The 25768-nt window shown below is 40.5% G+C and overlaps 1 protein-coding gene across 2 annotated transcripts in view; it reads right to left on the bottom strand.

Annotated features, from left to right (window-relative positions):
- The window catches only part of PPARGC1A (PPARG coactivator 1 alpha), a 663751-nt gene that overhangs the window by 37169 nt on the left and 600814 nt on the right, over positions 1–25768 (bottom strand). For both annotated transcript variants that reach the window (XM_059674345.1, XM_059674337.1), the window contains 3 exons: positions 4849–5043; positions 2734–2856; positions 1659–1863 (listed from right to left, as the gene is read on the bottom strand). In XM_059674345.1, coding sequence (XP_059530328.1) covers positions 1659–1863; positions 2734–2856; positions 4849–5043 — 523 coding nt within the window. The remainder of the gene's footprint in view (positions 1–1658; positions 1864–2733; positions 2857–4848; positions 5044–25768) is intronic.

Here is a 25768-nt window from a genome sequence, read left to right as displayed (position 1 = left end):
TAAAAAAAAGCAAACCACATACAGCATGTCTCTTCTAAAGAATATTTCCCCCATAGGCCAATTTAGTTCCTCACTGCCATGGTTTGCAACAGTGCACTGTAATATTTAGTGGTAAGCAAATTTAAAAATTGGGAAAAAAAGAACCTCAAAATCCAAAAGGGCCAATTAAAGTTTCCAAACAAGACTTTTGAAATGTGCTGCTGGGCTGGGTTTACTGCCTCCAAGCCTTCATTGGGCTCAGGACTTCGCATCCGGCTCCAGAAAATGAATGCATGACTAGCAGAAGGTGGGGAGTAGCAGTGAATTCTTCAATTCACTCACTAGAGCAAGCCCAGCTGGCTTTCCCTCACCTGAGGCCTTGGACAGCTATGTGTCTGTCCCCCAGCAGACTGGTTCTGCTCTGGGAAAAACTCTTCCAGTGTGTGAGGGGCCCATCAGGCCTAAGCAAGCTAAGAGAATTTGGCTCCTGTCCATAAATATATTTCCCTGAACTGGCAGAAAGGGATGGGTAGTGATTTTGAGATAGCCACCAGGAAAAACCTAACTGGGAGACAACTTAACATATTAAAGGAAGGTTCCTGAAAAATCTGGGTTTATGGTGGGCTGGGGATGAGAGAGGGAAAGTAAAAACACTGGGAAAGAAAATACTGTTGAAAAGCAGCAGCAGCAGCAGCAGCAGCATACCTGTGCAAAGTAATCATGGTTCATAACAGGGAGGTGGGGCTACCACTCTGCAGCTGCACGGGGAAGTTGGGAAAACAAAAGGGAAAAAAAGAGGTGGGTGTTTATAAATACTATATTAACAAATGCCTACTTCCACTACAGGGGTAGAGGTCAAGTTCACGCGGAAACTGGGATATTTTTAAGCAACGGCAACTTTTACAAGTTCTTTTTGCACCTGTAAGACTAGAATATCTTAAAAGGAGGGACCGAAAACAAAAGAAAATTTTATCTCTGCCAAGAGAGGTTTTCCCCAAATCAGCCTGATCTGCCTCAGAAGCCTTCTGATAATGTATGGAGGTAATACAAAAATCAATCTAAGTGTTTCATTTAATCTAGGCAATCATTTCTTTAGATAGAAAGCAAATTTTTAAAATTCTAGGAATTTCCAAATCCTTATTTACAAAAAAAAAAAAATCTGTGAGCCTAACATGTACTCTTAAAAAAAAAATAGGAAAGAATGCACATAATAACCACAAGAGGCTGCATAATTATTATTTACAATTTCTTTAGGTACATACACAGCAAGTCAACAATGCCTTATTTTTTCCATTATTGAAAGAGGAAAAAAAAAAAAAGCTCTGTAATGAATCCCCTAGCCCAGCCTGCCCAGAACTTCAATGACCTCAGCATTTTCAGAGCTCATGTAAACCTCATCTGAGGTTTCAATGCTCCCCACTTCGCCACCTCCCACTCGGCTAACATTTCAGGGACCATTGGGTGATTGTGAATCAGGCTGCATATCAGCTAAATAGGATATGTTCAACCTGTGTTCACGGAAGGATTTTTCCCCCCCATCTATAGTGAAGTGCTGAATTCTCTTTCCAGAGTGAAACTGTGGGAATGGAAGCCCACAGTTTGGGTCTCGCCAGCCAGGTGTATGCTGTCTCTCCTTTCCGCACTCTCACCCACAGAGTATGTTTTGGTCCCCAACCTACCTTGTAAATGTTGTGACTGCGATTGTGTGTGGGACTTCTTTTTGGAGGTGCATTTGTCTCTGCTGCTGTTCCTGGTCTCTGTGGGTTTGCTGTGAGGAGGGTCATCGTTTGTGGTCAGATACTTGAGAAGCTCCGAGCAGGGACGTCTTTGTGGCTTTTGCTGTTGACAAATGCTCTTCGCTTTATTGCTCCATGAATTCTCGGTCTTAAAAACAAGGCATAAAGAAAGCTAAAATTAGTGAACTGAACCTTAGCAGAATGGATATAGGTTTTCTGAAGAGATGAGATTTTCAATGAAGTGTTCAGTCTAAGTGTACTGGATCTATGAGCTGTGAATAATTGTTTGCAGAACAAGGAAAGAAAATTACATTTAAAATTCCTAAATGACATTTATGCAGCTTTTTATTTCATTTCTCCTACATTTCAATGTTCTTACTCAGCAACATGTAACTAACAAGACCCTACAGCGCCTTTACTGTGAATAAAAAAAAAAAAATAAGCTGGTTTAAACCTTAATTTGCCATTGATTGCCAGAGCCCAGTATTCACAATTCTCTTAAGTACCCCTTAACGCTCCGTTTTCACTCACAGTGAATGGCAAGACAAACATTGTTTAATACAGCCCGCTAACCGAATTATGTCATTGCCAGCATTCCATCCAATTAATGGCAGAGATGGATCTTTTGCGGTGATTCCAGAGCAATCTTTCTCAGGTTGGACAGCTGGCAAAACAGCAACCCTGCATCTTAAAGTCACTTATAGTTAATACCAGCCTATCAGCAAATTGAATTGCAGCCCGCACTGCTGCATGTATTAATAAAATGGGCAAGGAGCAACAGACGGCAGAACTTCCATTCCAATCGTCCAAAGACAAAGTGTAAATGGACTCTGCCTGGTTTACAGCGGCTAGAATGCTGCTTTTGGACACCCATTTCGTCATCGGTTTCAGCATCGTGAAGCAGCTGCAGGTACCCAGCCCAATGAACACCGTAAATAAGCCCACGACTTGTTTTACAGCTTCAAGCAAAAACCCTCTGTGACTTCCCCTCCTGTATTAAAAAAGTTTACTTTTGTACCTTAACGACTGCAGGGTTTGTTCTCATCCTGTGACTATGGTTTGCATGGTTCTGGGTACTGAGACCACTGCATTCATTATAACTTAGCTGAGTGTTGGCTGGTGCCAGTAAGAGCTTCTTAAGCTAGAAACATATCAGAGAAGGGGAAAAGCAAGAGAGCTATGAGTCATCTGAGCATTAAAATAAGTTATTAAAATTTCAAACTTAAAATTCAGTAATTGTAATGATAAAAAGTAATTCTATCACTCTTTAATTATATCACACCTCAGCACAAAAGCTCTAATAAACATGTATTTTTATTTATTTTTTATTTTTTTCTGCTTTCTTTCAGAATGGTTTTTTTTATTGATTAAGTTATTACATATGTGTCCTTATCCCCATATCACCCCCCACAAACATGTATTTTTAAAAACCAAGAAGTTTGGCATTACACTGCCACCTCTGAAACTATTTCCTTTTCCTACATTTGAGACTTAGTGTTGTCTACCTCAATATTTCATTTATATTAAATAAGGGTAAAGGTCTTCCTAACAGGATTTCCAAACCACTACTGGGTGGGAAAAGCTGCCTTGCTAAATGAGGATTTGGGGCTTGGAGAGGGAGTATATGGACATTTTCCCGTCAACAACCCAAATGAATCAAGTGGCAATAAATTAAAGATTCTGTGATGTTCTGAGTCATGTTGCACAATAAAGTATAATATTTTACTGATTCAAAGAACTTGGGGTAAAAGAAGGGCTATCTTTGTTGAAGACTTATAAATAGCCCTAGACAGATTTGCTCAGTCCATAGAGCATCCGCTGCAGACTGAAGGGTCTCGGGTTCCATTCCAGTCCAGGGCACATGCCCAGGTTGCGGGCTGGATCACCAGTAGGGGGCATGCATGAGGCAGCCAATCAATGATTCTCTCTCATCATTGATGTTTCTATTTCTCTCTCCCCCTCCCTTCCTCTCTGAAATCATATATATATATATAACTCTAGGTCAATAGCATCTCCTAGTTGAGCCAAAACGTGTGGATGAATGCAAAGAAATCAGAGTCCTAGACAGCAAAGCCAACAATACTGACAAATGGAGAAAATTAGGAAAAAATAACAATCATGAGAGATTTTCTTCTAGACCAGAAATCTCAGAAAGCAAAAGAATACATGTAGGGTTTCCATATGTTTACATGGAGTGATTTTAACATTTAAAAATGTAAAATGGGCAAGAAACAAACTCTAAATGGCAGGTAGAAGCACATTACTAAAGTTTGAAGGATGGCATTCCGTAATTTACATAGTGTGTTCTTGCATCAGATTTATGGCAAATGACAAATGGCTACCACAGATGAGAAGGTAAAACTGTGTCTTAGAACTAATAAAATTCTGGTCAAGCACTGCATTGAAAGGGAAATTCACTCTTCATTGCCAACAAATTCACTCTCCATTGCCTACCATAAATTTTGGTAGCTTGGGTTGCAAGTGTGCTATTATTTTTCAATCTTCATAAGAATTATGGATCTAAAGCCTTAAAATATTACATACCCCTTGATATACCTCATATTTCTAGAATTGTATGCATAAGAATAAAACTACAAATGTGTCAATTATTAAATAATTTATAATAGTAAAAAATAGAAAAAAAGACTAAATATTCAACCTCAGGGATTACTTAGTAAATTAAAGACATCTTTGAATAATAAAATACTATTCCACCATTAAAATAATGCATACATTTAAAAATCACAAACATGTCAATGCTATATCTTAATGAAAGAAATTTAAATTATTTTGCATATTAGGAGTTATTAGAAATTACAGGTGAATATGTAGTCTGTTCTCTTTGGTTGTCCACATTTTCTAAATTTCTACCATGAACATAAGTAATACTAAGTAATAAAAAAATTAACACAAAAAGAAATAGTTTAAAAATGCAGTTAAGCTCACATGAAGACTGTATTGTCAATATGTTTAAACACAGAATAACAGAATATGCAACCCCAAACATGTTTGGGGATTGTTTTGGCATCAGTCTAAATTAAAAATCCAGACCTTATTGTTACTACATCATACCCATGCAGCGGGTAGCCAGAGGCAACTCCAATTCCTGTTAAACAGTAGGAAGGGTTCTTACTAGAGACGGCTCTTCTGCCTCCTGAGGCGGAGGGGTGCCGTCAGGCATGGAGGAAGGACTAGCCTCATTCTCAGTGGTCACATCTCCATCTGTCAGCGCATCAAATGAGGGCAATCCGTCTTCATCCACAGGGAGACTGTCCAGTGTCTCTGTGAGAACTGCTAGCAAGTTCGCCTCATTCTCTTCATCTATCTTCTGCAAAAACAGAAGACGACGTGAGTGAGTTGACATTGGGAGATGGGTAACACCATTAATCAGCAGAGATTGGACATGTTTAGCCAAATGAGTAAGAAAATACAAGGAATTTTGAATGTTCATGCCAGAGCACTAAGATCATGTCTTTCTTAAACTCCAAATTCACTTTTGGTCTGAAACACACAATTAATTAATACCTCTTCTGTACCAATTTCTGATTGTCGACCTGTCCAATTTAGCAATTTATTGTCAGTGCTTAGTACGGCTGTATATAATTCTGTCTTGTTCACAGTTATTTTCCACATGTTTATGTCTTGTTTCCCTAACTAAAAGATGTGATTTAGAGAGTCCGAGGCAACTTGAGAGAATTTTGACCATCATCTATTTCATCCTACACAGCACACCTGCCAAAATGTATGGAACACTCTGCTTGAACATCACCAGAAGCTAAAACTACACCAAGAGAAACTACACTTTTATTATTTCAATTATAATCTCATCACTGAATACTCCCAAGTCATTTTTTCCCCTAAACCTTTCCCAACTTTAGCCATAAATTAGTAACTGCCTACTGGACATTTCTACCTGATAATAGCCCCCTCATCTCCAAACTCAAACTTACTACTATTTCTCTTGACTTCTCATGTTTGGGTAACAATTTTTCAGACCTAAACTTTGGAACTACTTTGAGTACTCTTTATCTGCCCAGTCGCTAAGAACAATCTTACTTTGCAACATCTCTTAAATGCATTCATTTCTATGACCAAGGGTATGATTCTAGTGTAACCTTACTTCTAGTAGTGGATCCTCCAACCATACTCTAACTCATTTTTTCACACTCATTCCCACAAACACATTCTTGAAAAGCTGTTGTTCACTTATTCACTCCACAAATATTTTTGACCACTTACTACACGTCAAAACCATGTTCAGTGTTGAAGGTACAAAGAGAAACAACATGAAATTGCACCCCTCCAATACCTCGAGTGGAAGGGAAGGACCCATAAACGGTTTATTATAAAAGATAATATTTATCTCAGTGCTTTCAAGCTTTCCAAAACTGAAACTTATGCACTTTGTTTACAGAAAAATGTGCTTTAGTAATTATATTATACTAGAGGCCTGGTGCACAAAATTTGTGCACTGGTGGGGTCCCTAGGCCTGGCCAGCAATCAGAGCCAATTGGGGCCAGGCCGATCAGGGCCAGGCTAGAGAGGAAGTGCTGGTTGCCAGTCCAGGAGCCGACATTGCCATCGTTGGCACCCTGCCATCGCGTGGTTCCTCTCCTCCCCCACCCCACACCCTCCTCCTTCCCACACCACTGCGTTCCCACTGTGGTGGGTGGGCGGTGGGCCCATTGGGTCCTACCAGCCAGGGAGAGGGATGAGGCACAGGATGTTGGCAGCCAGCCCCAAGGAGGGAGCTGGCCCTTGGAACCCCTGGGAAAGGGTCTGTGTCCACCACCACCCACCTCTGGTTCCCCGTCTGGGGGTGGGTCCCAATCAGGTGATCAGGGCCTATCAGATGGGGGGAAGGACCAGAGGAGGTTGGCCGGCTGAGGGGGAGGGACCACAGGAGGTTGGCCAGGAGGCCGCAATCGGACAATGTGGGCCTGCCAGACTGGGGGAGGTTGGCTGTGGGAATGCACTGACCACCAGGGGGCAGCTCCTGTGTTGAGCATCTACCCCCTGGTGGTCAGTGCACATCATAATGATTGGTCATTCCAGTCGTTCCTGTCATTTTGGTTGCTTAGGCTTTTATATATATAGATAGTTGAGCACATAGTATAGGTAGCCACTGATTATTTGCTGAATAGTTCACTGGTCTGCTTTAATTGCATAGAATATATGTTGTGTATATCACTTTATTTTCCTTCTTTTATCACTTCACATAGTTTATCCAATTTGACCTGTTTCATAGGCCCTTTTTAAAGGTTCTGTACTCTATGACATTAACAATAGCTAAATTATCTCATACAGGTCCTATTACAAAATGCACCTAAGCTGCTGACATCTAATGAAACCAGCAGGGCCCACACTTCCTTTCTCTCCAGCAGTGAACTCCAGTTAATTGACCTGACAAAATTACAAGAATCACAAGACAGCTAATCAGAAAATCAAATTGTATCACTGGAGAAATTAGGCAGGTCTTTATCATGTACACATTCTATTTTCACATAAAAATTGTTTTCCCTCATTACTGATCAGCTTCCATCCAGGCTTATTTCTCTTTTGGATTCAAGAGGCCACAAAGAGCTATTTGCTACTCAGTGGACATTACTGGGCATGTTTTCCATTTGCATAATGCCCCTCTCTAATGCCTAATGCTGCTGGACTGGACGACATTGTGTGTGGAGTGACAACTATATGAGTTTTAAGACTAATGCACCAGGAAAATGTTAACCTCAAAATGGCACTACTTCCAGCAACTGGCCAATTCCTTAATATCCAAATTGCTCAATTCAACAATAAAACTTACTGAACACCCCTTTTTTCCCCTCAGTTCTTCTGGACAATGTAATTGTAATAATAAAGATACTGAACCATATTCCCTTATTTTCTAGTCAGGATCATAATTTGGTATCTAAAAATTCCAATCTTCTTCTTTTTATTTTAATTTAGATTTCTCCACATACCAAAAAACCCCACATACCAAAAAACCAAACCAGTTTATTAAACTGTTCTTAATAAAAATTATAATAAGATGAAATATATATTATATAAAATATCCCAAATCATGAAATTTATATTCATACAAATATCTACATATTACCTGATAAAGATAATTTTGAAAATGTTTCAAGCACAAACACACATACACTTTCAATAAATTAGATATTTTCCAGGTGTCCCAATTTTATAAATGTTTATTTCAAATTTAAAAATAGCTCAAGAAAAAATAGTTAATAATAAAATAATATTCACTAATAAATGAGTAATTTTGTTTATACCAATATAAATTTTGTGTTTGGCTTTCCTGCAATATGACAAGCCTCCAATCACATAATATAATAGGGCCTTAGTTTTATCCCTGGTGTAAACAAACTACAATAATTCCAATAAAGTCAAAATGACTAAGATCACTTAAATTAACTAGTTTTCCCCCAAATTCATTAATAAGCCTGGATAAATGTATACCAAATACAATTCCAGAAATATTGGAAGTTGGTAATGTTATAATTGTTTTAAAAGATCTGATTAAATGACCAACTATTTTAATTCTCCTCTCTACTGGAGTGTTATGGGATGGAAGATTTGAATTGTGTATGAGTGTGTGTGTGTGTGTGTGTGTGTGTGTGTGTGTGTGTGTGTGTGTGTTGGGGTATGTAGGTAGAGCAGTCTAGTGTTCAACTATTATGGACCAGTAGGGCTTTAATCAGTAAGTGTCCATTAGAAGTAATTTAAACCTTTTAATTATCATCCCTAATGTGGATGACTTAGAGAGGTTCCAAGACCAATTATTTTAGGAAGGTCATTCTTTAATTAAGAAGAAAAGAATGTTATTATTTCAAATTCTCTGCTTTCTTTAACCATAAAAGACTGGGGGGAAAGTCTGATATTATCAATGAAACTTTTCTGTTGAAGCTCAACAGATATTCCTACATGTAAACTTGAGTGGACATTGCCCAGAACCATGGCAATTTCAATTAGTTTACCATGAGTTTCAACAACCAAACACCCCCACAAAGGCAATGAATGTGAAAAAGGAACTCTGTTAAATAATTAATGTCACTTTTCATTATTGCTTTGGTCTCAATTGACAGAGCATACAGGTCAAAGTTGCTGCAGAGGAAGCTCACTGGGCTAGTAACACATGTGACAGGTGACAGGTCCTGGAAACACATTAGTCAGTAAAACAACATTGCAAGATAACCATTCAAAGGTTCAACTCTGATACTGCAAATGACTGTTCTAACAAAAACATACTTATTAGCTTCAAATAAGTTTTTATAAAGGAAAAAAAAAAGCAGCATGGTGAGGAGAGAGCAGATCACCAATAGGGTAGTGGAGTAGAGGAACACAAATTGAGCTCAGTCTTGCAACTGACGGCTGATGGGTGGAGCAAGGTACAAACCAGCCAATAGGCACCTCCTCCATTGAGCTCTGGGGCAATCAAGCAGCATTTTCCATGGTGGGGTTCAACCTTGGGCTCTCCTTACACAATGCTAGTCTGCTGCTGTTCTTCCCAACCTAAATAAAGGTCCATGTGACTGTAACACTTCATTCTCTAAGGGCTCTCCAAGAATAAAGAAAGCACATCAACAATAACTCATTCAAGGTATAAAGAATTTCCAGTGACAGATGATACGCATACATGAATATGAACAACCCAAATTTAGAAGGTGCAACAATTCCAAAGCAATGTCATATCCTTAATAAATGAGAGTTCAGAACAGTCAACAAAATCAGAAAGTTCATGACTGCTCTTTGGGACTGCTGGGTCCCTGTGTGACCTGTACAAAGCGTGCTGTAATTCAAAAGGCACAGTGGAAGCGAGGGGAATTCTGCCACTTGGGGTGCCCAGAGTCACCTCAAAATTGAAATATTGGATCCAGTGTATAATCACTGGGCCCTCTTCCTTTGTGAGCAATTGGCAAAAGGATCTTCCAACTGGTTACATATTCTGGGACAGATAGTGCATTCCACTCATCCAACTACACACAGAGAGTGAATAAATCCACAAAATTAAAGAGGAGATCAGGGGCTTTGAAGTGCTAACCGACACCTGAGGGAGAAACCCAGAGTGAAACCAGCATGTGGTATCCCCAAGATTTCTAAATGCAGGCTATTATGGTGGGACCATGCCCTGCTCAAGATAGTCATTTCTTCCACCTCTTGTAGAATTGCAATTACACTCTGTGTCCCTAGATTCTCACACTCGCTTGATCTCTGTTTGATAAAAATAGTTTAATAGCCATTTAATCACAGCTTCATTATCTTAGCTCTCTTAATGCGATTAGGCCAGGAGAATTCTTGCTTTCTCATTATTCAAATCATCAATAAGATGGAAACAGTGGGATCTTCTTATCACTCATTAATCAGTTTCAGTATCTTAGGTACTGTTTACTCAGAGATCAATCTGTGTGAGAGGTCCCTTAACCTCTCTGAGCCTCTATTTTTTTTTCTATGTAAAGTTTCAGGACATTATCTGCCTATTCTTATAATAGAATTTTTCTGCACTCATAATTAATAGGGAGATATAAAGAGTGGACAACGGCCTGAGAATTTCTGAAGAAGGTGCTCAGTAAACATTTCAGTGCACATGCCCATCATCTCGATTACCCGGATTTGAATTTCATTCTTTGAGCAAGATCTACCGCTGACTTTTTTAGCACTGGGCCTGCTTCCTCCTAAATACCCAGCATGCTTTGGGTTTTCTCCTTGCCCCATTCCTGCTAATTTGGAAGCAGCTAATGAAGACAAAATTAACTCCTACTTTAAGAGAGGCCTAATTAGGAAGGGAAATCTGCTATAGGAACATCTGGTAATGTATTCTGAAGCCAGATATAAATTACATTTTTGGATTATCCACTATTTTGGATTATTTGTTCTACTAGACCCCACCAGAAGTTGAAATAAATAAGCAAGAAAGCAACTTTTATCATAGATTTAGGAGTTCAAATAAGGACTACACTTGATCGTAGGAGTCCCTTTCCTGAATGTCCGTACGTAAAGTTCTGTACCCGTTTCATGCACAAAAAGCCAAAAAAACTTGTACATGTATAAATTTTGGTTTTGATGTACAAAGTGTGATTCAAGATTTGCAAGTAGCTGAATTTGCAATAAAGAAAATTTTTCCTGAAATAAAATGTAAAAAATAACAATTTAGACTAGACCACTGATATAGAATTTGAGGGTTTTAGCTTTCTTTAAAAACCATTTTAAACAGTACAGATACCATGTTGCTGATTGTTTACTGTGCATGTCCACTCAGTGGCCCGAGCCTGTACTGAAAAGGTTGTTTAATATTTTGAATGCCCACTTTCAAACAACACCGTTTCTCTCTTTTCCTTTTTCTTCTCTTTATCTCCTTAAATGCTCTATAATCCACTGTGCTTTCTCTTGCTTCTCTTATACCCAGGAAAGAGCACCAACAGTGTATCTGCCCACCTTCTTACACCCCAACAGCAAATGGGCAGAATCACCACATGATACTTTTTTTTTGGGGGGGGGGAGAATGTTTTATTTTATTTTATTTTATTTTTATTGCTTAAAGTATTACAAATGTGACCTTTTTTCCCCCGCCCTTGACAATCCCCTGGCCTCCCCTACCCCCCAGTGTCTTATGTTCATTGGTTATGCTTATATGCATGCATACAAGTCCTTCAGTTGATCTCTTACCCCCCTTCCTCCTGCCCCCCAACCCTCCCCGGCCTTCCTGCTGCAGTTTGACAATCTGTTTGAGGCAGCTCTGCCTCTGTATCTATTATTGTTCAAAAGTTTATAATGGTCTCTATTATCCATGAATGAGTGAGATCATGTGGTATTTTTCCTTCATTGACTGGCTTATTTCACTTTGCTCTCCAAGCACCTTCTTACACCCCAACAGCAAATGGGCAGAATCACCACATGATACTTCTTATACATTACTAACTTATACAGCATGTAGTAGGAAGAGTCCCTAAAATGAACCATGAGCTTTTTGCTTAGTATATGGAATAAAGGGTTTTCAAAAGGGGGTGGGCACTTGAAGGTAGGATAAAAAGGATGTAAGAAATCTCAAGCATATATGTACAACAGAAACATAATTGAGACAGTAAAGACCACCACATATTATGTTATACGTGTCTTATAAAAGCACTTTTGTATCTATTTATTTCTTACAAATGCCCCAAGAGTTAGCTTATTCCCCTATAATTATTCACAGGAGAGGTAAGATAAGCACTTTGTGTGACAAGTATTTGCCCTGGGGGATAGCAACGTTGCCGGAATTTAAGGTTTTACTGATTTAGTGGCTAGTAGAAAGAATGCAGAATTTAATTTCACTATCTGGGTAACTCCCCATGGACATATAGTCTACTTAAAATATCACATATGTAAATGTGTCTATACATAACATCCCATACCCCCCCTGACACACATAAATTTGCATATCAAGTGCACATATTTAGAATCTACGCAAATACATTTCAATCTTTTAAGTGTAGTCCCACATATTCAATTGTAGTTGACTATATAAGTGTATAATAAGCACATGGATTCTTCCTTCCAATTATCTACTCTAAGGAAACCAATGATGATACACTGAAGATAATTTCCCAAAAAATAAAATAAAATAAGAATCAAGTGGAAATAAATATAAACAAAAATGAATTCTCTCCTCAGATATATTTAGACCTATTGAAGTCCATATAATTCCTGTTAATATCAATGCTCCCATTGAAGTAGATAAACATGTACATTCACCTCTGTCCTTCAGCTCCATTCTAACTTATTAGCATATATTTCACACTCATGAGTTAATAAGCATGTACTGAACATGTGAGGTTCAATACTCTGAAGAGATTACATGAGCTAAAAGTATAAAAACAGAGGTTCAAAAGAAAGATCTAAGAAAATCAGAGTTGATTCACTCAAAATGAGCTACTTAGGAGGTGTGGGGGAAAGGAGAGGGTTTCATTCCATTTCTCAAAACACATCCTCAAATTTAAACTAAGATAAAAACAAGGAACTGTGTAAGAAAAACACCACCAAACTGGAAGTCAGGAGAATTGCTTCTAGGTTCATTTGCACTAACAGTGGTTCTCAAACTTCCTAATGCCGCGACACTTTAATACAGTTCCTCGTGTTGTGGTGACCCCCAACCATAAAATTATTTTCGTTGCTACTTCATAACTGTAATTTTACTACTGTTATGAATCGTAATGTAAATATCTGATATGCACGATGTATTCTCAGGGGTCGAGACCCACAGGTTGAGAACCGCTGCACTATTATCTAGCTGTATGGCCTCAAAGGAAAGAACTCAACTCTGGCTGCACTGGGCAAATCAGAAAGATAATTCTATAGGTTCCCAACTAGCTTCCCTGATTTCATCCTTGCCATTTGCCACCCCATCCCAACAGTCCATTCTCAACACAGAAGACTAAGTGATCCTGATAAAACCTAAGTCATATCTTGGCCTTACTGTGACCAAACCCTCCATGGTTTCCCATATCTCTTAAGAGTAAAACCAAAAGTCTTAAGAGTGATCTACTAGACTAGGATCACCATATAATGATCATCCAAGCCAAGAACACTTTTCTGAGTGAGGGGGTGTACTATAGATAATCCGCCACTCAGGGGTTAATCCAGACAATTGTGGGCTAACTGAGATGTATGGCTGGTTATCCTATACTAAGATCCACATCATCTCATCCTGTCAACACCCCCATTTATCTGTCTGAATCCTTTCCAATCACTCTGACCTCTTCATAAGTCCACAAAAATGTCAGGCATTCTCCTTACAAAAATGTCAGTCATTCTCTTGCCCCAAGGTCTTTGCACCTGCTGTTTCCCCTTGCTAGAAGGATCTTCTGCCAAATGGTCACATGGCTTCCCCCTTTATCCCCTCATTTACTCAAATGTCATGTTCTCAGTGAAACTTTCCCAACTATTCCAGGCACATTCTATCTATCTTCCTGGCTTATTTTCCCTTTGACACTTATTTCTGTTACGCAATATAGATTTGTTTGTGATCTACCTAAAGTAGAAGGTCTGTTTTGCCTAACTGACAAACAATTAAAACACTTGGAATATAGTATATGTTTAATAAAAATAAAGACAGATAATAACTAAAAAGTCTAACCAGTCCTAAGTAGCTAATGTGACTTTTCGTTTTCCTATTCCAAATCATTGATGTTTGGTCTGTACATCCTACTTCTCTCCACCTCCAGTAGGTGTATCTTATTAATGTTTATCTTAAGCTATGACTTAAAATTAGCTTGCATTCATTTCTCACACACCAGCTGATAGGTCAGGCAAGTAGCCAATATATTCTTAGTGGGAAAGACGTCAACATGAACAGCAACAACTACAGAGGAACTAATTCTGAAATTAGTCCCAAAGCACTGAATCTGTAAGAGTCAATGAAATGTCCATCTTTTATAAAGGAAGGGGTTGGGATGCATCTTGTCAATGCAGAGAATTACACCAATTCTAGTGTTTTGGAGGACACTAGAATGCATCATCAAGCAATTAATTTGCAAATATCTCAAAAGAGCCAAGATGATTTAGGAGGAAAAAATCATGCCAGACTAACTTACTATCTCTGTCCATACATTAGGCTCCCTAATCAAGAGAAAACAATTGATGTGATTTATCTGGACTAGAGTGAGCTTCTTCATTTAATACTATATCATACACTCATGGTCTTAGCCAGAGGTTTTTTTTCAAACTGTGTTCCATAGAACCCTGGATATTCATCTAGTTACTATAAGGATTGATTATAAATATTGTAATACTAGAGGCCCAGTGCATGAAATTCGTGCATGGGGGGGGGGTCCTCTCAGCCTGGCCTGTACCTTCTCACAATCCCGGACCCCTCGGGGGATGTCCGACTGCCGGTTTAGGCCCAATCCCTGTGGCCCTAACCACCTCTGCCTCGGTCCCCACTGCAACAGCTTTGTCCAGAAGGACATTCGGAATGACGTCTGGAAGGTCGTTCAGCTGCCTGGTCTAATTAGCATATTATACTTTCATTATTATAGATATTTTCTTTATAAAATTGAACTCATACACATTATAATGAGTTTGTTTTTGGAAAGCAATGTGCACATTCAAATGTGTTACCTTTTCAATGCATTAGAAACCACTACTACATTAACCTACGAAGATGAATCATTTTGCGTTGGTCTCAGGAATAAAAATATCTTGAGAAGTAAGGGTAAGCAGGTTAAAACCTGAAGCCATTTACAAATACTCATTTCTATGAAGCAGAATTTTCTCAATCCTCTTTGATCAAAACAAAGTACAAAATAATCAGTTGCTACCAGTTATCATCTTCAACTGCAAAGTCACTTTTTTTCTGTTCATTTAAATAGTGTCATAACTATTACAGCAGATAAATGTTATTTTAATTTAAAAAAATAGTCAATAGCATCTGACCTTTACTAAGTGCTTCTATGTGCTGAGTTAATTTCTTTCCATGTACTATCTCATTTAAACCACCCATTAACCCTATTATTAACACCAAACTCATGGGGCTAATGGGAGGCAGGCAGAGTTGGATATCAAACTAGAGCTATCTGATAAAATCCTGTTCTCACTCCCTGTATATATTGGAATTTAATGAAAATTATTAGAACAAAAATGGGCATAAATACAGGATAGGCTAATCTATATTCGTATCAGTTAATTATCAACAGATAAAAACTAAGCAGGGACATTTGATCCCATCCCATAAAGCAGAATTAGTCTTCCACATAGAACAAGAAGGTTGCTTTTATTTATTTATTTACTTATTTTTAAATTTATCTTTATTGCTGAAAGTATTACAGATGTTCCCCCCCCCCTTTTCCCCCTATTTACCCTCTCCTCTCTACTCCCACCCCCTACACCAGGCTTTCATGGCACTGTTGTCTGTGTCCATGGGTTATGCACATATGCATATACATTTGTTGATTAATCTCTTCCCGTACACACTCTTCCCTTCCCTCTGAGATTCGTTAGTCTGCTTCATGTTTCCATGTCTCTGAGTCTGTTTTGTTCATCAGTTTACTTGGTTCATTGGATTCCACATATGAGTGAGATCATATGATACTTGTCTTTCTCTGACTAGCATAGAAGGAGGAGGTTGCTTTTAGATTGCTTCTCACTGTGTATTGCTGACCCAATGTTACCGTGTAGTCTACCTTTACTCCTACTGGTAGTGCTTTGCTCTCCTACTGGAATGTTCTTCCCTTTCTCCTTGATTTGTTTACATTATTCCTCTATGCCAAAGCCTACTTTAAGTGTTCCCTCTTTAATGGGATGCTTTTCAACAAATCCAGCTCACACTTGTATCTTCAAGCTCTTAAAGCCTTCATAAGAATAACCTGGATCCCTGGACAAAAGTACAAATTTCTGGGCCCCATTGCAGAACACAAAATCCAAATCTCCAGACCAGAGTTCCTCGACTTCAGCAATATTGACATTTTGGGCTAGATAATTCCTTGCTGTGGGGGTCTTCCCTGTGCATTTTAAGATGTTTTACAGCATCCCTGGCTTCTACCTATTAAATGCTAGTAGTACCTCACAATTATGACAACAAATATGTCTCCACATATATTGCCAAATAATTGCCAGAAGGCAAAACTGCCCCCAGTGGAGAACTGATTGCTCGAGGAATAGTCTAGCATTCTGAAGTTTTGATGAGCAGTCAAGTGATTCTGATAATCATGTAAGTTGGTTAAGTTGCTGTTTTGTGGCTGTTGAACAGTGTATACATCAAGTTGGAATTTACAATTTCAAGTATGCTAGATTTATCCCCTCTAACACATGCAATTCTAAAGACTCTTAATAGTTATTAATAATATATTTTTATTTATTTGATGTGAATTCTTATTCCCTATATTTTACATTAATGTGCTTAGATGTTTCACAGTCAATGCTTCCTTGTTGATTACAGCTTATTTTTTGTTAACTTCATACCTTTCTTTTTGATTAGTCATATGCATTTCATTCTTTCTATTGCAATCATCCTCCTCTTTCTTCAACATTTTCTGACCATCACAATTATCATAAAGTTCATTTTGGTTAAAGTCTATTTTGTTACATAGACCATGCTAAATGATTCTTGAGAATTTTCCTCTATATACTGTCACAGAATTTTTAAACATTTCTCGACTTCTCAAGATTTTTTTACAACTCAGAAAGGGCATAAAAACCATATAAGATGTTTTATGTTGTTATGAAAGAGGTAGTGAGGCAAAACACAGACTCTGAAATTAGAATGCCTGAGTTTGCATACTGAGTTCATCACTTACAAGGTATGTGATCTCCAGCAATTTCCCTAACCTCTGTCTCTGATTTCATGTCTGAGAAGTATGTTATAATCATAAGACTTACATTGTAGGGGTATTTTGAGCATTATTTGAGCTAATCCATACATGTAGTGCAAATCAGTGCCTGGTGTATAGTGAGGACTATGTTTGCTGTTGTTACTATTGCCATGAGTGTCCTCATTCACTACATTGAGTTCAAAGTAAGTGAAACAAAATGTGGATTTGTTGGGAAAGAATTCCATAATAAAGGGAACATTAAAGTTAGACTTTGAGTTGGGGATAAGGTATAAACAAATGAAAGGGAAAGGGAAGAACATTATTTCCTTTATAAAGGAAGCCTACACAATCTGGAGATTTTAAGTATAGTATTAAAATCATTAAATATATGAATGCCCAGAAATCCTTATAATTCGTATAAAGGTCATTGCCTATCTGTTACTTGTTGAGGCTGCTAACTTAGAATTAAAGAACATACTTTGATATAAGCACTAGCTGTTTGTATGCTTATTGCATGGAACAATCGCCTGAAATCCACACCAATATGAACTATGACATCTACACTTGACACACCCTCAGTTCTGCACATATTTGCAGACCTGTACCATATCTATTGTATATTTACGGGTACAGATATATTTATTACTTACACATATTTATTGAGTGCATACTATGTGCTATAATGTTTTCTAGGGACTTAATTTTAGTTTGGAGGAGAGAGGATAGCAGAAAATAAACTAATGAGCCCCTTCCAATATATGTATATGGAGCTATTTGTCTATATACATACATACAGAAAGAGAAATGGACAGAATGTATACATACATATGAACATATATAAAGAGAGAACATAGAGTTTAGATAGGTAGATAGATAGTGGATATATTTAGTATTTGTATGTATACATATATGAAAGAGAGAACAGAGAGTATGTACGTGTATATGTAGGAAAAGTGACAGCATTTGGAAATATTTAACAAACATTACACATAGGCATTAATCAATGAGCACAGGAGCACCAGGATTTCAGGAAGGAGGCTTACTGTAAATGACTCATAAAGCTTTATGGTTGTAAATTGGTAGATTTTAACCCTGGGCATAAGCAAGATTTTTTTTTTAAATATATTTTATTGATTTTTTACAGGGAGGAAGGGAGAGAGATAGAGAGTTAGAAACATTGATGAGAGAGAAACATCGATCAGCTGCCTCCTGCACATCTCCTACTGGGGATGTGCCTGCAACCCAGGTACATGCCCTTGACTGGAATCGAACCTGGGACCTTTCAGTCCGCAAGCCGACGCTCTATCCACTGAGTCAAACCGGTTTCAGCAAGATTTTTTAGACTGACTGTAAGAAATATTTTATAGGAATTCCCCATTTCAATTAATAAATTCTCTATAAGATAGCCCATATTCTACCTCATTATAGTGCTTAGAAGACACCATCCCCAAAGCCAGTGCTATCTATATATATAAAAGCCTAAGTGACCATTATGACCGAATGACCAGTTTACCAGTTGCTATGATACACAGGAGCTCAATGCAGGAGCTGCCTCCTGGTGGTCAGTGAGCTTCCACAGCCAACCTCCCACGTCCCCTTCTCCCTGTCGGCCAACCTCCTGGTGTCCCTCCCCCTACCCGACCAACCTTCCGGGGTGCCTCCCACCAGCCAGCTGCCCCCCACCCCATAGGCCTTGATTGCCGGCCAGGCCAAGGGACCACACCCTTGCACAAATTCCTTGCACCAGGCCTCTAGTTTGTTCAAAAAGACTTAACACCATGAGATATGTGTGTACACCATGCAGGTGCAGATCCCTGATGCCTGGATTAGACGTATGTGGTATATTAAGGTTGGAGATGCCAAGATATGGGTGAAGTCAAATGATCTGATTACTGCAATATCCTGGCAATAGCATTAAAGTGGAGAAAATTGTCTCAAGGTGGTTACAATCTATTCAGAGGCAAGGCTATCCCCTCTGTGGGGCTATCTAGGGTGAAGGAAATCAAAGTGTGCTTCCTGATAATCCTCTTTGCTGCTCCTGGCCCTTTCCCCAAGAGAATGGGAGCCATTTACAGGCTGGGATTGGGCCTTAAACTCCTTGAGCAAATTTCTTTTTCACTAAGTGTTCTGCACAGAGTAGTGAGTTGTCAATAAACACTTGCCAAATAAGTACAATATAGAAATTCATCTTCTCAATGACTTTGTATCTAAGTATTCCATGTGGGTTTAAGTTTCCAAAGCATCTAAGTCTACAATCTCCTAGGATTCAGAAATTGAGCTTCTTTTAATGCCAGACGGAGTGGACCCCTTGTGAAGAATCTTTAAATACTTTATGCTGCATAATCACTCACAATTATCAGTGGTTTATATGTATACTAGAGGCCTGGTGCACAAAAATTTGTGCACTTGGGGGGGAAGGTGGGGGTCCCTCAGCCTGGCCTGTGCCCTATCGCAGTCTGGGATGCCTCGGGAGATAACGACCTGCTGGCTTAGGCCTGCTCCCAGGTGGCAGAGGGCAGGACCAATCCCTAGGTGCAGCCCCTGGTCGGGCTCAGAGCAGGGCCAATTGGGGAGTTGGAGCGCCACCCCCTGTCATGCACAGAGCAGGGCGGATCAGGAGGTTGCAATGCCACCCCCAGTCACGCTCAGGATAGGGCCGATTGGGGGGTTGGGGCACCAGCCCCTGTCACACTCAAGGCAGGGTCGATGGGGAGGTTGCAGCGCCACCCCCTGTCACGCACAGAGCAGGGCCAATCCGGGGGTTGGGGCGCTGCCCCCTGTCACTCAGAGAGTAGGGCCAATAGGGGAGTTGTGGCACCGCCCCCTGTCACACACAGAGCAGGGCGGATCAGGGGGTTGGGGCACCTCCCTCTATCACCCACAGAGCAGGGCCGATCAGGGGGTTGGGACGCCACCACTCTCACACTCAGGGCAGGGCCGATGGGGAGGTTATGGCTCTACCCCATCACACACAGAGCAGGGCCCATGGGAGGGGTGGGGGTTGTGGCGCTGCCCTCTATCACCTACAGAGCAGGGCCAATCAGGGGGTTGGGGCGCCGCCACTCTCACACTCAGGGCAGGGCCGATGGGGAGGTTATGGCTCTACCCTGTCACACACAGAGCAGGGCCTGTGGGGGATGAGGGGGGTTGGGGCGCCGCACCCTGTCACACACAGAGCAGAGCCGATCAGGGGGTTGGGGCACCGCACCCTGTCATACACAGAGCCACAGGGCGATCAGAGGTTGGGGAGCTCCCCCGTATCAGGCACAGAGCAGGGCTGATCAGGAGGTTGGGGAGCCTTCCCCTGTCACGAACAGAGCAGGGCGGATGGGGAGGTTGTGGCCCCACCCCCTGTCACACACAGAGCCACAGTGCGATCAGGGGGTTTGGGCGCTGCCCCCTGTCACACTGATCCCGGTGCTGGGAGGCATATTACCCTTTTACTATATAGGATAGAGGCCTGGTGCATGGGTAGGGCTGGCTGGTTTGCCCTGAAGGGTGTCCTGGATCAGGGTGGGGGTCCCCACTGGGGTGCCTGGCCAGCCTGGGTGAGGGGATGATGGCTGTTTGCAGCTGGTCACACACCATTCAGGGTGGGGGTCCCCACTGGGGTGCTTGGCCAGCCTGGGTGAGGGGATGATGGCTGTTTGCAGCTAGTCACACACCCTTCAGGGTTGGGGTCCCCACTGGGGTCCCTGGCTAGCCTGGGTGAGGGGCTGAGGGCTGTTTGCAGCTGGTCACACACCTTTCAGGGTGGGGGTCCCCACTGGGGTGCCTGGCCAGTCTGGGTGAGGGTCTGAGGGCTGTTTTCAGGCTGGCGGGTGACGGAAGCTCCCAACCGCTCCTTTTTTTCTTTTTTTTTCTTTTTTAAATTCTGGGCCAGCTTTAGCTCTGAGGCTCCAGCCCTTAGGCCTCCGCTGCTGAAAGTAGATAATCGAAACAATGTATAACTCCAGCTCTGACTCTAGCTCTGAGATCCCAGCTCGCTGAAAGCTGATATCTGGGTTTTTTTTTTTTTTTAGCTTCTATATTTGTTAAAATGTTTCAAACTGTAGGCTCAGAGGCCTGCAAGACAGGCGGGGAATGTTGGTTTCCTCCGTCACTGAAGCAAGCAAGCCTCATGTTAGTTTCAAGCTGCCTGGGTGCCGGCTGCCATCTTGGCTGACAGTTAATTTGCATATCTCCCTGATTAGCCAATGGGAAGGGTAGCGGTCGTACGCTAATTACCATGTTTCTCTTTTATTAGATTAGATGTGGTAAGCATGCCCAGTAGGGTACCGTTTGACATTTGGTTAGCCGAAGTGACCACTAACACCAACAGGGACATTTTTGAAAGGAACCTTGATAACTGCATTAAAAAAAAGCATATGTGCCCATAACAACATGGGAAATGGACAAAAGATGTACAAACCAAACTGAATAAATATTTAAGACTTATAGAATGACAAAAGGAGAGAAAGTCATTTGATGATAGGCTCCAATAATGATCAGATGTAGTCACAGAAATACCAAAAATAAGAGCTAGAAAAGAATCAACTCATCCAAATGCATGATCTTGGAGATGAGAAGACTGATGCCCAAAGAGTTAAAGAAACTTCCTCCAGGTCAATCAGTAACACTCAAACTATGTATTTGTTTGGATCCTATGGGCCCCTTAGTTTCTTTATTATACCATGTTGCTTCCCAGAAGAATAGAAGTAAGTAGTAATAGCAAAGAACCTTTTTCATATGCTTGCCATTTTTCTTCTTGAGGCCCGAACATAGTTTAAAATACTGTAAATGGGAAGTTGCCAGTGCAGACCTCTATAGAAATACTGATGTAAGCTTCTTGAAAAAATGAATCATGATTTGTATATCAAACTGAATGTCAAAAAATGTTGACAAATATTTATTGAGTACCTACTATATACCAGGCATTCTTTAAAAAATAATTTATTTGAGAGAGAGAAAGGAAGAGAGAGAGAGAAGAGAGAGAGAGAGAGAGAGAGAGAGAGAGAGAGAGAGAGAGAGAGATAGTTAATCCATTGGTTGCTTCTTATATGTGCCCTGACCAAGGATCAAACCTGCAGCCTTGGCATATGGGGATGACACTGTAACCAACTGAGTTACCTGGCCAGGGTACCAGGCATTCTTGACACTGAGGAAATAGCAATAAACAAAATAATTAAGCGTCCTTGCCCTCAATGAGTTTATTTTAGCAGGGGAACACAAACAATTAACAAAATCAATTCCCGTGAATAAAATAAACTACTGTGAAGAGTAAATAAATGTATAAAGCAATAAGAATTCTACTTTTATTTAAGGAAAGCCTAATCATTATTAAAATCATATTTATTTACAAAAGCAGCTCATAGTTATTTTTCTTAGAGGAGGTTTCATACTGGGATAACTTAGAAACACTTAAATCTGTAAAACTGTTGAAAGTACAATTCTTAGTACAAACTCTGGACTCTCAGAAAAGCTTCCTGCTGACAGTCTTTTACACAAATTGAAAGATGCCTGTAGAGCTGTGAATCTCCACTTTGGCTATATATCAGAATCACATGAGCATTTAAAAAATACTTATGTTTGCTTTCCACTCAGCCCAGAGAAATTAAGGCAGTAATTTTGGAGGTGGGAACCAGTGTTTTTAAATGCTACCATGGTGGGAATATAATAAGTTTCAGTATTATGAATTGTTCCTGCCCAGCCTTTGTTGCTCAGTGGTTGAGCATTGACCTATGAACCAGGAGGTCACAGTTCAATTCTTGGGCAGGGCACATGCCTGGGTTGCAGCTGGATCCCCAGTAGGGAGTGTTCAGGAGGCAGCCAATCAATGATTCCCTCCCATCATTGATGTTTCTCCCCCCCTCTTCCTCTCTGAAATCAATAAAAATATATTTTTTGGGGAAAAAAGAATTTTGTTTCTATGAAAGGTTGAATGACTGAGCCTTTGAGGGAAGATGAAATATTTGCTATAGTCTATCTTATGGGTTGATGTAGAGAAAACTTTCCCATCAATGTAGACCAGAGTCCCACATCAAGATACCCTGAACCCGTCATCTTTCCATAGAAGGTGTATGTTTCACCTTTATCCAGTGAGTATCAAGTCTTGTCCCTGTACTAGGAAGGCTATCTTTCCTGGGTCCCAGTCCTCATCTCAATTACCCACAGCTTTGACCTTTGACCCCCTTGGTTAGTTCTTGTCAATATCTTTCTCCAGTGCTAGATCCTTCTTCGATACCCATAAGTCCATCATATAGATCTCTGATGTATGGCCGGGACTCCCATCAGACAAGAGCCTATTATGATGACTGCTGCCATCATATTAGATTCCTTTTTTTAGTATTTATTTATTTTTATAGTTTTTAAAAATTTTATTGGGGTGACATTAGTCAATATGAACATATAGGTTTCATGTGTAGATTTCTAATTTACAAAATCTCTATATAGGACCATGTGCCCACCACAAAACAAAAACCATCACAGATTATATTATAGTGACCTCTGACCTCAAAGGCTGAGTAGGCTATGAAAGCTTGAGTTTGAACATAAATTCACCCAGGAGAACCCACACAGTGACATGCCACCTCCATTAAAATGATGACATAGATGTATAGCATGAAAATGAAACATACCCATTAGATATTATTAAAGCAATCAAGAATATTAGAAAAGTGCACTTGTTCACCCTGTGACCTATGCACATATATTGGGAAACATATGAAGGAATAAACTCCAAATTATTACAAGGAAGTGAAACATCATATGACTTCGATTTGTCTTTTTTTCTAATCTACATGTAAAGAGTATATTTTTATTAATAAAATTAAAATATAAAAATAAAAGGTATGTGTGGGATGTGATACTAGGACAAGAGAAAAACTTAAGTGTGATTGAATAATTGATCTAGGTAATTCCAGGTCCACTCAACTTTTGGCCCTTGCATAGAACCTACTTTCCTTAAGCCATGGTTTTCTCATCTGTGAAAGGGCAGCAGTGAAATTTGCCATGTCTATCCCTTAAGGTTACTGGAAGTAAAAATAGCAAAATATTGTGCTCTGCGGAAAAGTAAGAAGCATTATATAAAAAAGTAGGGCTAAAGATATATGCATCTCAGATAAAAATCACTCAAACAATATTTACTGAATTAGAGGCCCAATGCATTAAATTCATGCAAGAGTAGGTCTTCCTTTCCCCAGCTGCCAGCACCAGATTCCCTCAGGCACCCAGGACCCGAGCTTCCCTCACAACCCCGGCTTTAGCTGGAAGGTTGTCTGGAAGGATGTATGGTCTAATTAGCATATTATGCTCTTATTATTATAGACTAGATGCCTGTTGCATGAAGAGATTCGTGCAATAGGCCTTCCCTTCCCTTGGCTGCTGGCACCAGTTTTCCTCTGGCACCTGGGACCCCGGCCTTTGCTCTGGCTTGGCTCCGGCCAGAGCCCCCGCCCCTCTCACCTCCCCCAGCCATCAGGCCTCGCGGCTTCGCTGATCCCGGGGGTGTGAGGCCTTGCGGCTCCGCTGATTCCAGGCAGTGAGGCCTCCCGGCTCCCCCTGATCCCAAGGGGCATGAGGCCTCGTGTCTCCGCTGATCCTGGGGGCATGAGGCCTTGCAGCTCCACTGATCCTGGGGCAGTGAGGCCTCCCAGCTCCGCTTGCCGCCAGGGCTATGAGGCCTCCTGGCTCTGCTGATCCCGGGGGCAGGAGGCCTCCAAGCTCCGCTGATCCCGAGGGCATGAGGCCTCGCGGCTCCGCTGATCCCAGGGGCGTGAGGCCTCACGGTTCCGCTTGGCACCGGGGCTATGAGGCCTTGCGGCTCCACTGATCCTGGGGCCGTGAGGCCTCGCTGCTCGGCCAGCTTCAGGTACGTTTGGCTTCGCTCCACCGCTTGGAGCCTAGGTATGCAAATCTAGGTATGCCATCTTTGTTGGCAGTTAATTTGCATATCACCCTGATTAGCCAATGGGAAGTGTAGCGAAGGTACGGTCAATTACCCTTTTTGTCTTTTATTAGATAAGATGTGTACTATACTTACATAGTTGAATACTTTACTACTTCCTTAGAACACTTCAAACTCAAGAAGACTATAACAACCTTTTTAAAAATAATGACAGAATTTGTCTGAGATTCTACAGCAAAGCCATGAACAGAGAAAAGAAACCATTTGTGCCTTCTTCCCTGAGTCCTTATTTCCCTGTGACATCACTGGTTGTATATGAACTTTCCAGGTCTATTTGTGGTGATGGTGTCAGCCAGCTGTAATCTGTTCAGGGTTGAAATATCCAATGCTATCTGCTAAAGGTGTCCCTGGAGTAGATCCTTTCAACTCCAGGCACAATATGAAAACATCAGGCTTTAGCAATGGATAGAAAAATAGTTCTGTATCATTATAGTACTCAACTTGTCCCTGAAAGAGCATTGGGTCCTTCAAGATTCCTGAAACTTTAACCCAAGGTCTCTTGTTTTACTTCTATTCCTATTGATATCATGCCCACTGTGAATACTTATATCCTTTAGACTACTTCTTTTAAAAGAGGGAAGAAGTCCTCAGTATATATTTAAGTTGTTTGATGCCCATGGCCATGTTTTATTTTATTTCATTCATTCCCTCATTTTTTTCATTCATTTGTAGATTTAGAAAATCTCTGTTGGATGGCAGGTGTCTGAGTCACACAGCAGTGTTTCTAGCAGACACATCCCAGTCCTCGTGATGTTTACAGCCTGGCTGCCAGCAGTCGTTGGTATAGAACATAATTATTTAAATGTTAAATAAAGGGAAAA

Source organism: Myotis daubentonii, chromosome 1 (assembly GCF_963259705.1).
Source record: "Myotis daubentonii chromosome 1, mMyoDau2.1, whole genome shotgun sequence".
Classification (NCBI taxonomy): domain Eukaryota; kingdom Metazoa; phylum Chordata; class Mammalia; order Chiroptera; family Vespertilionidae; genus Myotis; species Myotis daubentonii.
The sequence above is the reverse complement of the archived record's forward strand: the minus strand, read 5'-3'. Positions and strand labels throughout refer to the sequence as shown.